This window comes from Nipponia nippon, unplaced genomic scaffold (genome assembly GCF_047370975.1).
Source record: "Nipponia nippon isolate SJK-2023a ecotype South Korea unplaced genomic scaffold, ASM4737097v1 scaffold_9, whole genome shotgun sequence".
In the NCBI taxonomy this organism is placed as follows: Eukaryota; Metazoa; Chordata; class Aves; order Pelecaniformes; family Threskiornithidae; genus Nipponia; species Nipponia nippon.
The window spans coordinates 34407997-34426715 of NW_028262413.1; the positions used below are offsets into that span (position 1 = coordinate 34407997).

The window sequence follows — 18719 nt, forward strand, 5'->3', positions numbered from 1 at the left end:
TCTCACCTGCCTTTATCTGATTTCTCTTAGTTTCCCATCAGTCCTTGTTGCCTCAGTGACAACCAGTTGCCTTGGAAAACCCATAGCTGTAGCATTCCCTACCAGTTATTTGTGCTGAAAAACTTTGCTCAGGAGTGGCTTGGATGTATTAAGTCTTTGTATGTTATCCAAGCAGAGTAGGCAGGTATGCATGGGCTGTGATTGGAAGAGCTCTGTGATACATGCAGTGATAACTGTCCCTCTCCTTCAGAAATGACAGCCAGATCATGCTTCCAATCAACCCAATAAAACACCTGAAGAAGAGCACCAAAGCACAGCCAAGTTGTAGGACAAAGTGAATTGCTTGGCATGATTCAGAGTGCAGGCACAAGTCCAGGGTACTCCAGTGGGTCCAGCAGTGCCTACACCTCCCTCTTTTGCTTGAGCCTCCCTGTTGGAAGATCTGTCTCTGAAGGGTCATCGTCCCCCTTGTTGAAGCCAGGGGGAGTCTCTCCTGTGGGACCCCAGGGCCTGTGTTGTCCCTTGTGCCCCCGTGCAAGGCAGCTGAAGCACGCTGCCTGGAGCGGTGTGACAAAAATCCACTTTGGGCAGTTATTCATATATCCACTTCTCTTTGTTACTTCTGCTAATAACACATGCTGTGTTTTTCCAGCACTTTGTAACCATTCCAATGAGTTTCACAGGCAGACGAGTGTTCACTGCCCCATTTTACAAACTGGGTACCTGAAAACACAAGGAAGAGAAGGGCCATTTTTGTGGAGTTGCCTGGGTACTGATGGTTTAAATTGAGTGTGGTATGAAATCAGTGACAGAACTGAGCTGTAAATTTCGACTTCCAGCTTTGCATTCAGTCTATTAGATAACAGCTCCCCCTTGAGGGAAACTTTTTATTAATAAACTCATAACCCAGTTGTTCTATCATTGGAGTTTTTGTGTGGATAGGTTTGAGGTTCATGATTTCACCAGGCTGCATAAGATGAAACAGACTCACGGTGGCTGTGTTGGGTCCTAACCAGCTGGCCGCAGCCGGGAATAGCAAGGTGTTTTGGCCAGTGGCTTGCTCTGTCACCTTGGGACGTCTCTTAGTTCTCAGAGTTCATCAAAGCGCAACTCAGAGCACAATAACGTAGCAAAAGCTGGCACTTTTGGAAGAAAGCACACCACATTCCTTGTGTACCTGTCTGTGCTAATTTGTGCTGCTCGTCTCTGCTTGCATTAACACTCGTGTGGTTGCACAGGGACGGGGTGGGAAGTTGGCCTGAATGAAAAATAACTCGGCAAAGGAAGGTTGTGGCAGGAGTGAGTGGCTGAAGGGTGAGGGGAAGCAGGCTGGCTTCTTTCAGCAGCAGTGTTGGCTAATGCTGGTTTAAAATGCTCATCAAACTGCAGGCTCAACTTAGCATTTGTAAAACTGAATTAATGATGGGAAATCCTTTTACTTGTACAAAGGAAGATAGCTAGCTAAGAGTTAAGTAGCTGTGTGTTTATTTTACTTAAGTAATCAATCAGACTGCTTTCCATTTTCTAAGTGTTGTATAAACTTCATATGCAGAGGAATTACATCAAGATAATTTTGTTCTCCCTTTTTCAATCAAGATAGTGATATAGCTTGGATTTAAATCTTGAATGCATTAGGAAAGATAACAAAAATGACCTTGATTCTGAGTAGTCTCCTAGTCTTTTATTCTGAACCTTTCAGTTTGTTAATACGTTTGACATGTATTCAATGCTTGTTCTTCACAAAACTAATTAAAAAATACAGCAGGTATGGTGAAGGATTTAAATTACAACTGGGCTGTGGTCAAATATTTTGACAACAGCAGCATTGCTTCCCATGAGAAGTGATTTTGTTTATAAAAAAAAAAGTTAAACAAAAACATTTTGAAGGAAAAATTTAAGCCAGACCAAATTCCCATGTATATAATTATGGAAAATACTTTACACACATAAAAAGCATTCTTGGAAAAGGGGACACAATCTGTGAAACTCTATTCCAGATTCTGCAAAGTTGTAATTTACTTTTCCGTGTTATTGCTATCCTGTGCTATTCTGAGCATCCTTTAAGGTACAGTAGTATTTACCTGTAGTAAGTAGTATTTACATTAAAAACATGTTATAATCCATTTCCAAGTGGGGGAAAAATACACTTTTGTCTTTATAAAACACCACAAAGTGTAAAAGAAATAGTAGGTGCTGTGTTGTCAGCCAGAAGAGCAGAAGTTTCAGGAAGCCTGAAATCTTTCAGGCTCCTCTTGTTTACATGCTTCTTTGTATGGACATTAAACAACATTTTTGTAGAAGGTATTAGTACTCAGAACATAGTTCAGAGAATTACTCTGAGTAAAGGATTTGAGCTCCTGAGAATATTAGGCCCAAATTCAGATTGCACATATTGACTCCTTTTACACCTGCAAGATCTGTCTATGGTGCTTTCAAGAATACTGTTCCAAAAAATTTGGTCTTAATTAGTCTTCAAATAAACCATTAACATCTATTTAACTAAAAACAACAATGACATTAACTTGCACAGCTGCTGCCACTAATATAGACTGAGTAATCCTTCTGGTGCATTATCTTAGCAGAGCAGAGTCCTGGCCTGGAAAGAGATGAACATGAGATGCCATTGAAATATGGTTTCAGGTAGAATCAGCATGGAGATGAAAAGTTAGTATAATTTCTAGAGAGAAGCAAATTCTCTTGGCCTTCTAGATGGGTGTTTGTACCAAATTTAAGCTCACTGAAAGCATTCAAGAAGGAATATAAGCGTGTAGTATATCAGGCTTCGTCGCCTGGTGACAAGCTGTCACTTACTGTGTTCTTTTAATAAACTTTTCTGTGCAAATTCATGCGACAAAATCCATTATTAATAGCTCATGCCAGTGTGCCATTGAATATAACAGCGATGCGTATTAGAGCCAAGGACGTTGTAGGGCCCTGGATAGTTTTATTATCATTACAAATGGAAATTTTTTTCAGGGCATGTTGTAGAAGTCCGGGATGTGCTGTAGGAAAATGTAAAGGCTAAAAATAACACTGCTGTGCCAAACCACTAGGGAGGTTGTTCAGCATAATCTAAATGTAATTAAAATGAATACCCTTGCTAAATGTCAAAGATACGCAACCAGTCAGAGAGGCTGTAGAGAATGAGGCATCTAAGAAGATAGTGAGGGAAAGGTAACAGACATGTTCATGTGCGGAGAGAGGTACTGCAACGCATTTCATGGCTGAGGAAACAGAGACCTGCGTGTCATGCCACCACACTTCAGGTGAAATTACCTGCTGAGCCAAGGCATTTGAGTTGAACTCTTTACAAGTGCTATTAGCTGTCTTCCCTGCTTCCTGGTTTATTAACCTGTGTAATTGGAAAATGTTTAGCATTATATGCTGAGTTTTCAATGAATATTTTGCATTAAAAGTAGTGTACAAAGGAAGCTTGATGCCAGCCTTTTATTTTAAGCCTTTTTAATGCATCTGGATTTAACTTCAGCAAATGAAGTATGAGAGTTGTCATATTAGAAGCAGTAAATGTATATCAGACTAACTGGCAGTCTATGACAAATGTGTCAGTTTAGCAAATTCACTATAAAACTTGTCAGCCTTCTAGGTTAACTTACCTCTGTATTCAACAAATGAGTGCCAAATTTTGAGCTTCATTAAGCAGTTGCTTTATTTACATCGGCAAAGTGTCTGTATAATAACAGTTCATTGCTCGCACAACTGTGCGTGCCAGCAAGCCCATGGACACCGAGTGTAGAGTAGGTGCACCACCGCAACCTGGTGTCTGACAAATAAAGGGGAGCGCTGTGTGAGTGGGAGCACACATGGCCCTTGACACCTGCAATAACAGAATGTCCCACTGAAGTTTGGGCCCTAATTATAGATGCAGCTGGATATAAGCTATGTAGCCAATATTTGCCTTAAGAAAAATACAGTGGTGGTTTCTACTTGCATATATTTTGTTTGTTTTCCTGTCATGACTGACTTGTTTTACATCTAGCCATTTTAATGTGTTTTAGTGCAGTTCCTTGTTGCCCTCTCAAGGAGGAGAGAGCCAGACTGATTGTTAGTTGCCCTACCTGAAACTTTTGCATCTTGCAGTCATGCTTGCAACAGCACAACTCCTAAAGCTTGAGATCTGAGAAGAGTCACCAGACCACAGATGTTTTTGCAATGAAACTGTGCACCTCGTAGAAAGTCACTGTGGTGCAAGTAATGATAGATAGTGTTTTCATTTTGCTGCACAAAAGGGTCAAAATGGCACGGAGAGTCCATGACAGACCAGCAGAAAATGTTGGTTCTGAAAGAAAATTTATTTCATAGCTTTAGGGGAAAGTTTGGGCGCTGTGAACAGATTGCCTTTGTCATTGTGTAAAAATGTGTTGTTTGTAAGGTGATGCTGGATGTCAGGCAGTCAGTGCATATGTATGATAGAGCTTGGTACCTAAACAGATGTTAAACCAAACTTGGTAAAGTGCTTATTGCATTGTGTTTAGATGTATTTTCTGGAAGCATTCCTCTTAGCATGAAGGTCAGGCAAATTGTCTGAACTTCCTTCCTATCTGTAATCCAGAAATGTTGGTCTTCGCTGGGAAGATCATCTTTTCAGCCCTTTCATAGCACACTCCTGTTTTGAGGTGTGCTTGTAGCAGCATTTGTGTGGTTTGGGGTTTCTCTCTCTCTCTCTCTCTCTCTCTCTCTCTCTCTCTTTTTTTTCTTTTTTTCCCCTGACCCTCTGCTGTAATCTTTGATTCACTAACTGTTTTCTGTCACTCGTGCGTGGGTCAATTGCTGTCTGTAAGGGAACCTGTTGTATGGGGTGGCACGTCCTCTTTGGGCCACTGCGTGAATTCTCAGTGGACATATCTGTGTTAGTAACTGGGGGTAATTAAGGCTTTGCTGGCTCCTTCGGACACTTTCCCTCCCCCCTCGCCCTCCCTTTCTTCTTCCAGAGATGGCCTCTCTACATAATTCCATTAAAGTGATTGTGCTCGGAGGGGTGGACCGAGGGGCAGTGCTCTCATCTTTCAAAGCAGGACCAATGAGCTATGTGCTTTCCACTGGGCAGCAACAAAAGAAAAGGTCTCTCAGAAGAAAAGACGAGCACAAAAGATCAAAATTAGGTGTTTGTCCAGGCCTCTGGTATTGCTTTCAAGTTAGCTTTTGAGGGCTCACTTTGAAAACGGTGAGCCAGGCTAGTTAACTTAAGAGTGTCTGCTAGTTTTAGAGTGTGTTGTTAGAATAATATTGGAAGAGAGCTTTTGCTTGTGCAATTTAACAGTTCTCTAAAGCGCAAGAGAAACATAGGGACCGATTGAAAACGTTGCAGGCACGCTGGTCGTGTTCTACGCCCATAAGGACATCGAGCAAACTTAAAATCTTTGAGATTTGTTTCACTTCTTTTAAAAAGATTAGAGACCTTCAGACAGTTCTCTTGTTTCCGTAGTCTCCAAAAGGCCAAACTGCTGTATGCTGGGAATTCATCCTGCCTGCTAGCCCTCCCCCCCACTTTTTTTGTATAAAGCTGCTATTGCTGATGGTGGGCAGTAGGAGAGGTGATGTTTTTACTGCAAGGGGGTGTGAGGCGTTGTTTGTCCTGGGGCCCTCTAAGGGGATAGCGCAAAGCTACAAAAGGGATACAGACCCTTTTCAGATTTAGACAAATAAGCGAGAGCCATCCAAAGCCGTGGAAAGCCAGACCGTTTAGTTGGATCAATTCACATATGTCATATGTTCTAGTTTCTACCAAAATAAACTTGTACGATGTTGTACAAAGAACAGATTGCTTAGTTTCTACTTCAGTTATTTGGTTTGCGAAGGAAAACATGAGTATCACAGACAGTCTTTGTTCCACCTAACTGTTTAAAGTTACATTTCAATTGTAAAATGTTGGCGATTTGTAACCTCTCAAACTATGTTAATCTGATATTAAAAAGTTGCTATTTAAAATGTGTGATCAATTGAAATTCCAACTCCTTTAAAAATAGGTGTAATTAAATATTATTATCTGAAGCTAGTAATAATGCTTAGAAATTTACATACCCAGAGCCTCGACAAGATTTTAAAAACCGTAACAGAACAGGATTGCTAAACTGTGTTTATTTGCTTAATCAGATGTACTCGAGCAAGGTAAAAGGGCATTTTTTTTACAAAAGAGACATAAAATCCAGTACGGAAAATCTGAGAGGGAATACCTGCTTTTGAGAGGAACAGACCTGAATCTGTATCATCCTTCCACTTCCCAGCTTTATGTTACTGTTTCGCTTGATGTGCTTCTCTCCGTCCCTTTCGCCTAGTATATTTGAAATGTATTTGCTTATTTTCCTAATAAGTTTCTGCTGTATTTACATTACTTTGCTTCAAAAGTACATTTTTAAGGATAGTATTTCTCAGTGCTCTTCCTTTCCCACCCTTCCCCCTTAATAATTCCCCTGGACCTCTGTTGCTTGGAGCAGACTTTGGCTAGCCCCAGATTCGATGTCAAAGGCCATGACCCGATGTCAGAACAGCCCATGCTGCTGGCCTCTTCTTTGAATAATTATCTGGAGTTTATTGTGTTGAAGGGACAGGCTTGGGGGCAGCGCAGTCACCCTGGCAAACCAGACCAATGAGCTATCCAGCCGGACCACTACCCAACAATAGACCTGTAGGTTACACAAAAAATCCAGCAGCACAAAAGATTAAATTAAAAATGGACATTTGGCCACAGAAATTTTGCCTTTAGAACAACCATTTTTTCAGCCTTCTGAGTGTAGGTAGTGTGGTTTTGATACCTTTAATTGAAAGGAAAAAAGTATTATTTAAAATTTTGTATGCAAGCTAGAATAAACCTGGAATATTTTTCTTATCCCCTTCCCCAACTGTTAGAATCACCATATTGGATGTAGCGTAAGAAGTTATTGCTAGGTTTCTAGTTGCTGAACTCGACTCAGAACATCAAGCCACTGAACTTTTTTTTTTTTCCCTCTAGAAATTCTGTGCAATCCTAACTCTTTTAGAAACAAGAACGAAGCCCCCAATACTTCTATTTCTATCAATATTTTCCTTTTAAAGTGCTGAGAACGGGGATGTTCAAAACAGGTATGAAAGTATGTTCAGTATCCAGACTTAATGAGTCAACAGTAAATGATAGTAAAACACTCATTTTCTTTGGGCTTCCTTATCTTTTCCTCTCCCCAAAGAGGACTTAAAAAGTCTGAAATCCAGATTGCAGAGTGCTATCTCTTCTTATCAGGACTGAATGAAAGGCTGCTGGAGGTGGACTCACTCTTCTGGAGGGGTGGGGTGGGGGAGAAAAAGTTCTTTCATGGTCTGACCTCGGATTCTTTCTTAATTTTATCTAGCCCTGACCTGTTGGCTCTGCTCTGGCTCCTTTCAAGGCCTTCGATGCTTCACAAACATGCAGCAGCTGAAGGAAACAATGACAGGGCTTTTAGGGGTTGCAATATTACACTCTCTTGTAACCTTGGCTAAGTAGCCTGTAAACAGATGCTTTCTATGAAGCATTTGCCAGAAAGCCAAAATTTTGGCTGTGTTGATATCAGCAAACATGGCTCTGTAACACTCTTGATGTAGGACTCTTCATTTTGTATTCAATATAAGCTTCAGCTGAATGAACAGTTACCCAGTGCGTCTCCTGTGTACAATGTGGTCGTGGAACCTGCTGCTACAGGTTTTATATTTATCTTTAATGCTATAGATTGACCTGCAATAGAATAATTGTATGAGGACAAATGATCAAAATCTGCGTGGGATAAGCGCAGTTAGGGCTTGTGCAGAAAACTGATTTGAAGGTAGTGTTAAAATGTAATCAGGACATTTGCATTTCTATGTATTCTTTTGAGAAGGGGGGATGGAATTATATATGGATTAGGATTTTTCATTGGCTGTGTTGTTAGTGCTGTGCTGCTTTGAGCTTAGAGGGTTTTAATTATGTAATAGCATGTATGGAGAATGGAATTTTTGTTCCATTGTGAACATGGAAGTGACTTTATTGTTGTTAGTAACTTTTCCTAAAAGTTCAGTCTGTGCAATCTCAGTCACTTAAGAATGAGGTGGTTGCATTAAAAAGTACTTCACCAGCTGCAAAGTGATTAGAAGCACATTTTTGTTTTTAGTTGTTTAACTGCTAATACAGGCATTTAATCTTTGATGCCTCTGGTTTTTCCAGCTGTGTTCACTGGAAGTGCATGAGGACACCATCTGGCAGTAATGAGGTATAACTCTACCAGATGGAACTAACCCACGTTGGTTGGAGCGATGTTCCTTCCTCTCCCCATGTCACCTTTGTCACTAGGGAAGGGTCTTCAAACCGGAGGACTTCCCCCTCCCTTCCCCCCTTCCTCCAAATAATGGTAGCTGCTACAGCAGTCATCCCAGCAAAACCTAGGTTTCCAGTGGACATATTTCAGAGGCCAGTAAGGGTCAACAGAAGCACCATTTATTGTATTGTGGAACAATGCCAGATTGTTTTGTATGTTTTTGTGTATTTGTCACAATGTTTTAGAAGAACTGAAGAACTAAGTTTGAGACAGTAACTCAATGGAATTCCATGGAATACACCAACATACACTAAAACTAGTTCTGGCATGAGAAGATATCAACTCTGTAGTTGCTTTTGCCTACTGTTGTGTATGTATTTACTAGACCATTTATATTTTCCTGAGCTTTGAAAACTGTGTTCTGTATGTTTAATCCATGTTTAACTAACAAACAGATATAATTTGCACATATTAAAATCTTAAGTTTTGGGAAAGAAAATGGGAAAATCTGAATATGCGTATTTCAGACTGACAGCTACTTTGTAGTAGCAACTTCTCCCCTTACTGAAAGAGAAATGGAAGATTTACCTAGAAGCAAGGCTGATGGCAGTAGTAAAGAATACTAACTAACTTTGAGCCGGTGCAATAAAATGTGGATGTTCCAATGAACTGTAGAGCAATGGAACTGCTAATAAATCAGGTCTCAATTCTTCATTATATTTTTGCAGTTTCTCAGTTTCTTGCGTCCAGACAGTTAAGCAGCTGTGGTTCTCCCTCCATGCTGGGAAATGAAATGACTTGTCACAAAAACAGGGTTGGAACATCTGAGTGCACTGTAATGTTTTTCTTGAAGAATCTGTTTTTACAGCATTAGTACCAGTAACTGCTATGAGCTTCCTATCTGCTTTCTGAGAAGCTGGACATAATCTCCAAATTATATCTCAGGGATGTAGTAAGACAGTAAAATACACAAGTAAATCATTGTCACCTGAACTCTTACCAGGCTTCAGCTACTGTGATGTTTAATGTTTTTTCCAAGTTACAATCCATGTTTTAAATGATAGTTCAACTTAAGTTTTTTGCTCATACTTGCAGTATTTAGCTTTGTCATAGTTTTACTCTAAGGTGTAGAACCTATTCGTAGACACGCAAAACAAAGAGAAGGCTCCCCCGTGTTTTGCTCCTGAAAGACCTATCAGGGCTGAATCTGCAGGGCTCAGTGCAGATTTTTATGGGAGAGTGAATGACAGGATATGGGATTCCGGAGGAGTATCACCAGGGACCAGTGACCTACCTACAAAAGCTGCCTTAGGAAAATGAGGCTGAGCCTATGTAAATTGTAAAACAGTGATTTTTGGGACAATATCTATTTTGATAATTTGAAATTAATATAAGGCATATTTAGCTTTTCCCTACTCTTATTTTACAGGTGTATTATGACCAGAGATGAAATTTGTGCCTCTGGTTGAACTATTATTCATGTGTTTAATACTGCCAGGTTTTGGTTATGTAAAAAGGGTGTGTGAGGCAGATCCATTGTACTGTGTGAAGCTATGCCAGCTTATCACATCCAGCCTATAATGTCTTTTAAGACAGCCTCTGTGTACTCCAGAGGCACTCTTGTAATAAAATTTATGAATTAGCTCTAGCATGTTTATATCAACATCAGTGCCGGCCTCTTGATCTGTACAAACAGTGTAGTTTTTGCATCCTTTCCACTGGCTGATTTAAGTAATAACAATAAAAATGCCTATTAAAAAGCTGTAGGTGCTGTGACAATTTCACAGCAACCTAATGTCAGCAGCACTAAAAAAAAAAAAACCAAGCCAAAATAAACCACATTCAACAGAAACAAATTAACGTTAAAAAATTCAGCCAGTTGGTAAATAGGCTACAAAATTGTTCCTGTTCACCTTAGGTCTGGGAACAAACCTTCGACCGCTACACAAGTGCTGGCAATTGCAAGAGAATTAATTGAAATGACTCAGTGTTACCAGCTGTTCAGAGAAATTTTAAAAATGCAGAAGTGAAATCTTGATGTAAGGTTGTTTTGTTTTTTTTTTACTTAAACTGAATTTATGTGTTGAATGGGTTGAGTAAATCACTGCACCTAATTTGTTTCTGAATAGCAGTGATCTGTGGAAAGATGTGTTACTCCTGGGTCTGTTATGAGCATGACTGATGGCCTCAGTACTTTCTTCCCTGTTTTCTGAGCCTCTCAAGCCTCCTGTTGCTCTGTAATGTGCATGGATGGCATACACTAAATTTGAGACTGTCAGCTGCCCAGGTGGCCGTGCTATCCTCAATCTTTTATCAATGATTTATGTGTAAACTATTCAGGATACCTATGCTGGTTAAAGATAAGAAAGCTCCTGAAGTTTGTTTTCTCTCTAAAGATATGTCTGGCTTTGAATGTTTGATCCAGCTGATGAACAGATGAAAGTGTTTATGCCAGGTTTGTACTGGGATTGCCATTGAGGAGTAAATTATATCATAGGCCTGTAAATGAAACTAACAATTGTTAAAAATATTCTAAACAGAGGCTACTTCAGACAAAAAAATATTTTCCACCACTTCATAAAACAAGTAGCGTGCAAGTATCTGTTGGAACTGGAGGCAGATCTTTGGCTATGGGTTATGTTGTTTTGCATATGGTGAAGCTATGGTCAACATGGAACAGCATCTCAGCAGGTACTTTGAATACATGTAATCTGTGAAGCAAGTTTCACATTAATTTCTTTCGCTGCTCAGTACACTGTCTTTAAAATTCTTTTATATTCTCCTTTTTAGATTACTATAGCATTTAGGCTTTTCTAGACCAGTACATAATGCGGCCCTCCTCAGTTGCTGTTTCAATTCCAGATAGCAGTAGATGGTTTTTCAACCAAAGAAGCAGTAATGTGTGACAGCTTCAAAATTCTGGCATCGCTTTTGGGTTGAACTAGTCTTGCTACCAATTGAACCATGATGTCCTGAAGTGGAAATAACCTTGGTTTTTAGAAGGTAGACACTAGTTGGGAGACTTGATTTTTAAACAGGTTCTTCTATATACAGATAATTCTTTTTGAAACTTCTTGCATTACACAAGAGTAAGATGAATGGTATTCAACACTGTGCTTTTTCTAAATGTAGAGCATTAAAGACACTTAAAAATAAGGTTAAAAAAAATGTGTTTTTCTCGAAGACATTTGAATTTTTTTCGTGGGAGTTACATTTTTGCCTTTCTTCCACATCCCATTATTCTTCCTCTCCTCCCCAATCAAGTGTTAATGAGGAATTCAGTTTTTTTTTTTTTTTTTTTAAAAAAAAAGGCAATGAGGATAAACAGACCTCACAGGCTCCTCATTCAGCTCAGCAGGGCACTAGACCTTAGCTATTCTTCATTTCACAGTGAAGATGATCAGTTCTGGGTGACCACTTTCAAAGGGCACACAGTTTTTGAAGGTGCTCGGCAGGATGATAAATTGTCGTGTCTGTCATCCTGTGTCTTGCGGAAATGCAGCAGGGGTCTCTTCTGCAGGGACTTGTAAAGAAAAAGATAGACTGTGACACTTGGCCGGTTGGATGCTGCCTGTTTATGTGGAATCCGTTCAAGGGTCTGCTAAATAGTACCCAAATTCAAGTTTTTTCTAAGAATGGATGGGAGAATCGATTATTATAACAACCTCCAAAGCATAATGCTAATGAGATCTTAAAAGAGGTCTTGATGGCCTCTTTTTAAAATCTTGGCTTTGTTTTTGAATATTTCAGTTATGCGCTAAATATATGTATTCCTACCACAGGTGAAGAAGCCTGGGAAGGGTATATATTTCTGCTTTTCTGAGAAGCATACTGTAGTTAGCCTCAGTAAGTCACCATAACTTGGTACTTTTGAAGTGCAGTTATCTTTTTGGTTGGGCTCAGTGGTTTTAAATGCACCTTCCCTTCACAAGCCTTTTGTTATTTACAAATTTTTAAGAGATTGCAATGATTTGTATATAGTATCTTACTATCTTTCTGAATTTTCAATATTAAAATTCCATATTTTCTTTTATCACATGTTGAAAGTTATTCTGTGTGTTTGTGTCCGTCTTCTTTTTTTTCTCTGATTGTAATTTGTTGGCTAGGAACAACTGACACCATCTGTTGTTAAAAATGATACTGTAAACTGAAAAAAAAATCCCTTCAAAGCAAATGAGAATTTTACTCTAGTTTAAAATAACCTCATTTTTTGACATTTTGTTATTTATATTGTCTACTTGTGATGTGAAAGTCTATTTGAAAAATGGGAATGGGCTCCTCTTGCCTATTCTGCCATTACTGTTAAATGCACCAAAGAAATACTTTAAACCAAATTTAAGAGCCTCTTTTCCTTTACACCTATGTTTAGATTTCGGTAAAATAATCTTTTAAAAATAAGCCTACATAGAGATGTAAACTCTACCTAGCGATATCTCATTTAAAGCTGATGTTGGTAACTACAGCACAAAAAGATTGCCTATTTCAAAATAAATATGAAAAGATTTTACAAAATGCATTATTATGAAATTGCTATGCTGTTTTTATGGAAACATCGTATCAAGTTGTTAAGATTGCATCGCTGGTGCAGAGGCTGCAGAGGGAGCCAACGACCTGATGTAAACAAAAGTCCTGTTTGTGGTGAAGAAGTGTCAGGGATTTGCGTTGCTGTTTATTTCATGAGAGAGGCCATGTCAAATCTCAGCTAAAATGAGGGAGAGCTTATTTTGAGAAGGGATAATATCATGGTGTTTCAGGGCAAGGAAAAAAGAAATAAACAAGATCAGCACAGTTCTATAACATCTGTCCAGACCTTCTGATAATCTTAATAGAAAGAAATAGTTTCATGACAGTAAAAGAGGAAAGTGTCCTAATATCTACGTCAGTACTGGAGCGAAGCTTAGCTGGACCCGGAAGAGCTCTGTGCACTAGCAGCAAGCTCTACCACCTTGCAAATCATCATGGTACAGAAGGGATTTGTTGCAAATACCATCACAAGGGAGTACGCTGCAGAGAAGCAGTGCAGCCATCCTGGTGGTTTGCACTCCTAACCACCTGTGGGTACCCCACGCCATCTCCACTTACAGAAAGCTCAAGGCCCCTTTCTAACTCATTTCTCTGTAGTAATTTTTCACTTGGATCAAGGCCAGCATATCATGAACAGAACTGAGAGAAGCAGCAAACTGCAGTATGGGTACCCAAACACATGGCCAGAGAAAGGGAAATAGGGAGACCTTTCAAGCTAGGAACGGTGACCCTCTAAGAATGCCAGAACCAACTTTCAAGCAAACACGTGGAAGCAGCAGTTCTGAGTGAAAGGCATTATTAACAATCACTGTTGTTTACAGTATATCTCCTCTCAGAATCTGGAACCAAAACATTTCCCGTTTCTTTCTTGGTCCCGTCTTCCTGCCTTTGCTTTGATTGCCCTGCTTCATTATAGCCTGCTTATCCAGAAATAAATGTTGGTTTCTGTGGACCTCATGCTGTTTGTTCTGACAAATCTTTATTACAGACTGAAAGCACTTTCAATATGCTGAATAACACTATTAAACCTAGCTCTGTAGCTGTGAAGGTGTGATTTTATTGCAGATAGAAACGTGATATGTATCCTACTCCCACTGATTTTTGTTGAAAACTTCGGTTTCAGGCTATCGGAAGCAAGACTGGGAGATGTGTGACTGATTCTAGTGCAGTCTGGGCAAAGATTCAGGGAAATTCGCAGAGCTGGAGAAAAGACAGGCTTCCAGGCATCCAGCCTGTTCATCAGTCTGCTGATTGTAGCAGACAAGTTTTGAACCAAACTTGCAGGAGAATCAAGTTATCTCACTATCTGTAGAAGTCTGAAAATCCCCCCCCCCCTTTTTTTTCTTCTCTTGACTCTAATTATTCCTTTTTTCTTTGTGCAGATCCTAGAAGAAAGTATCATGTAAGGCTGCTGGCATATAACAGTATGGAAGAAGGTTATCAGGCAGACCAAACAGTCAGCACGCCAGGATGTGTCTGTAAGTGTTGTAGGTGCATGAAGAATTTATTACGAGCTGCGCTGTTTCAAGGTCCCAGCAGCTCTGGGTTTTTAACCCATAAATAATCAATTAATTCAGTAAAACAGAGAACCAGAAAGATCATATCTGTTTACAAATACTGTCCTAGTCATCCTGCAACTGAGACGGTCTCCTGTGTTCATGAACTGCAGCTGAGGAAACAAGATAGCTACCAAGCACCTTTTCCTCCCCTGTTGGATTGTCTGCATCGTCTAACCAGTGACGTATCATGTATCTTATGAGAGATTTCTCTCTCTCCCTTGTCTCTGTTTATAGTTTTGACTTTATTTTTGACTAAACAAGTGGGACTACAGAAGTAATATGTGACATGTATTGGGTTAGGAGGGATCTTTAATAGCTTGAACCAGATTCCTGGGTCTGAATACCAGGTAGTGCTGGGTAGGGGCAGATTTGAATCTAAACCTGTGGGCTCAGACTTGTCTCTTAATCTTACCAGTATCTGTATACAGTTCATTAAATAATTCATGCTCCTTTTCGTCTTAAACAGCTGTCCGTGATCGTATGGTCCCACCGCCACCACCTCCTCACCACCTCTATGCCAAAGCTAACACTTCATCTTCTATCTACCTTCACTGGGGAAAGCCTGCCTTTACATCTGCGCAAGTCATTAACTACACAATCCGCTGCAACCCAGTGGGGCTGCAGAATGCTTCTCTGGTTCTCTACCTTCAAACGTAAGTGCAGCGCTACTAATGAGTCTTGGTTTCCCATTTCCAGATCATTCCCACTCAGTTTCTACTCTTCCTGCCCTCTCTTAGTTGCCTTCTGCTGTAGCAGCTTTTATCTCCCTTGAAGACTGTGTGTTTTGCCCAGTGGCTGCTAGTTCTGTTTCTTGGGTTATTTAAGATGTGTTCTTAGAACAGCTTAATTCTCTACCTGTGATCCTTGTGTTGCATCCCTGGACAAGCTCTTGGAAGTTTTAATGACTTTTTAGCTTTTCTTCAGCCAAACAAAGGAGAATACCTATTTTATAGGTAGCTTGTCTGGGCAAAGATGGGACTTAGTCCAATGTCTCGTTTTAAGACTGGAAACAAGAAGTTTTGAGGGGCTGAGCATGTTATTGTGGGAATGCCACATTCCTGAGTGTGTGGCACCCTGCCAGGAGAAAGCTGAGTAGGAACGACAGCTTGCTTTTCAGAGAAGCAATGCATGAGCCACAGAATGGCAGAACAGGAAAGAAATTCTGCCGAGGCTTGGTGTTCAGCTCTCTGCCCAGGCGGTATGGGAGCCGAGGACTTTGCTCCATTGTGACTGCCTATGCTGGGGGCCGTGGTGCTGTTGAGGGAATCCATATGTGTGTAGCTCCCTCAACACTTGGGTTTACTCAAGCCTTCTAAATAAGAAAAATGCTGTCTTAAAAGATAGCTTCCATCCTAATATTGCTGGTTTTCTCTTCAAAGAGCACATCCCCTGCTGTATAACTCTGGACTTAATGATTAGACACAGTATAATCACCATGTAAAATTCTTAGCGTGCAATATGGAGCATAGCAATGAATGCTGCTTTTTGTGATAGGATGAGACTATTGCAAATATTGGTGACTGCCTTTGCAGTGTGGAAGATGAAAATACTAAATGAGATTTAATAAAGCAATATCTGTAGAGTAACACCATTTTAAATTGAGATTTAATCTTGACTTGGGTATTATCACCCAGAATTAACCCTGGTGTATATGAAAGATTTCCCCCCCCCTCCCCCCAGAATCAAAATAAAGCAGAATGTCTACAATTGACTTTGTGATCAAATAGTAAACCTCAATATTACTATTAATATAATCAATTTTACAATTAATAAATGACCAAATATGACTACATGATGAGTAGGGAACATTCATATTCTAGAGAGATCCCCTAAACATGAGGTGATAGAGGCCGTAAGTGGAAGGGGAAGTTGCACACATAGCCTATGTCTGTTCTGTGAACTGACAAGCAGATCCAGGAATAGCTGATGGAGCCAACAGCATGTGCCTTTTCAGCAGTGGTGCTGGTTGTAGGTTAAGTGTTACTCCAGCTTGAAGCATAGTGTCCTATGGACAAGTGTGGAAAGAGCTGAGTTTGGGATACCTGCTGGTGATCTGGGCAATGATATTCTTGGACTTGCTTGTGCATCAGCTGTCCAAACAACTTTTATAAAAACTTGAGCTCAAGTCAAGTGGCAGCAGACATAATATCCTCCAGAGAGCTCCAGGGTTAGTACAATTACATTTTCAGGTAGACAGCACAGATGGACCATGTGTCTGGACTTGGACTGGTTTCTCTTGTGTTGAACTGACAGTGAGAATCTACTCACAGTGACTAAGAGATACCATCTGAGTTTGGGATCTTCAAATCAATTGCTGCTGTTAAATTTATTTTATTCTTTCATCTGTACAGGTCAGAGACTCACATGTTAGTTCAAGGTCTTGAGCCAAAAACCATGTATGAATTTGCAGTTCGGCTGCATGTGGACCAGCTCTCCAGTCCCTGGAGTCCAGTAGTCTACCATACTACCCTTCCAGAAGGTAAGGCACTAGGAGAGGACCACATGGTTCTAAAAAGAAAGCTCTTTAAACCAAATGGCCTGAAAAATTGCTTACTAATTAATTTTAAGCTGTCTATAGGAGAGAGAAATACTTTCTTCTGAGATACAGATGTTGCTTTTCTCGGTGAGAGATAGAAAAACGCTGTCAGGAAAATCCTTGGTTTGGAACTGTGAAATTCTTTTTCAAAATCTACCTAAAATCAGCAACTATTTGTATATAAAATGTGATACGCTTGCACCATTATCAACCACTGAATGGAAATAACGTGAATAAAAAATTAAAAATATGTATTGAAGAGGCATGGCTGATTCACAGGCATTATGAAAACATATTTTGAAAACCAGAAGTTTTAGAAACTGTAAGAATATTACACATCTACTGTCCTAGCTGTTGGTTTGCTTTTCTGTCAGCTTGGTCAGTGCAAATCAAAAACTTCAGTTTCATGCTCTCAGCGTTGCAATGTTTGGGATGTACCTGTTCACAGGGTAATGATGTGGTTTTTTGTCAGTAACCATTTCCTTCTGGAGTTGAAGGAAAAATACAAAATTTGCTGTTACAAAAATTTAAGGTATTGACCAGATCAGAGTTAACAGGAGAGTTTCTCTTGAGGAGCAGTATGTGTTTGTTTATATGTTGTTTACCTAGGATGTAGCAGTAGCCATTAGGTCTGCACATCAGTTTCTTTCTGAGCAATTTAATTGCATGTAAATTAGGTTAGCCTAATAGCATTGTGTTACTGTTCTCACAGCACCATCTGGCCCTCCAGTAGGAGTGAAGGTGACTTTGATAGAGGATGATACTGCTTTGGTTTCCTGGAAGCCACCTGATGGTCCTGAAACAGTTGTTACACGATATACTATCCTCTATGCATCCAGGAAGTCTTGGATTGCTGGGGAATGGCAAGTGTTGCACAGAGAAGGTAAACTGAAATCATATACCTATGAACTGGACAAACAATGATGCTACTTATAAGATGCTTTGTTACTTTCAGCTCCCTTGGACTACAACAAGAAAGAAATTCATTTAAATGTTCACATAAAAGTTAGTTAAACACAATTATTCCCATGTTTGTGATGAAAATGTATTAAAAACCAGTTAATACTCAGAAGGTGAGGGGAGAGGGGCTGTCTGTGTTGCTTTGGAGCTCAGTGTGTGCATATGAACCGAAATGTCTCATCGATCCAGTTACACCCATCTTGGTTCTGTCGTAACCGTGATTGTGATGGTTTTGTTTTGTAAATGCACTCTTTCAAATCCGAAGTCTCTGAGATGCCAGAAACAAATTTATTAATGTAGCTGCGTGGGTTTATATGTTTCTTTTGATCACTGCCAATCCAGTTAGCTCAGTTTGCTTAATGAACTTTCCCCTACTCCCAGTAAATTGCTCTGCAAATTCAATTTAAGTCTCTGGCTCTATTCTACTGCTGAACCCCAGCTAGCTAATCTAACAGTAACTCAGGTATGGTGATATGAACTGCAGTCACATCTTTGTGACTGGATGTAGATATAGTCTAAATTTTTATAGGCACTTTCCAGAATAATACTATGATTTGAGGAGCTGCATCAAGAACAGATTTCTATTGTAGCCAGAAAAAAAGAAAAAGGCATTTACTGTTCGGTTGGTATTCAAAATAGACAGAGGCAGTTCAGAATAGATAATGTCCTAATAATGAATTAAACCAGAGAGGGAAGCTCAGTGTTACAGAGTAAAGCCATGTGCTTGAGTAGCTTATTTAAGAGGATTGCCCAGGAAGAGTTACTGTTTTGTTCTGTGTTGTTTCATGGCTGAAAGCTTAGTTGCCAGCAGAGAGTGAGGCTTTACGTTTTCTGTGGAGAAAATTCATAAAACTTAACGAGTATGCACTCACAGAGGACAAT

General features: G+C 39.8%; 1 protein-coding gene across 1 annotated transcript in view; it reads left to right on the top strand.

The window, feature by feature from the left end:
• Positions 1-18719, top strand: part of PRTG (protogenin) — an 88554-nt gene that overhangs the window by 61890 nt on the left and 7945 nt on the right. Inside the window, 4 exon segments of the mRNA XM_087744495.1 lie at positions 14165-14260; positions 14808-14994; positions 16693-16820; positions 17590-17760. Coding sequence (XP_087600621.1) covers positions 14165-14260; positions 14808-14994; positions 16693-16820; positions 17590-17760 — 582 coding nt within the window.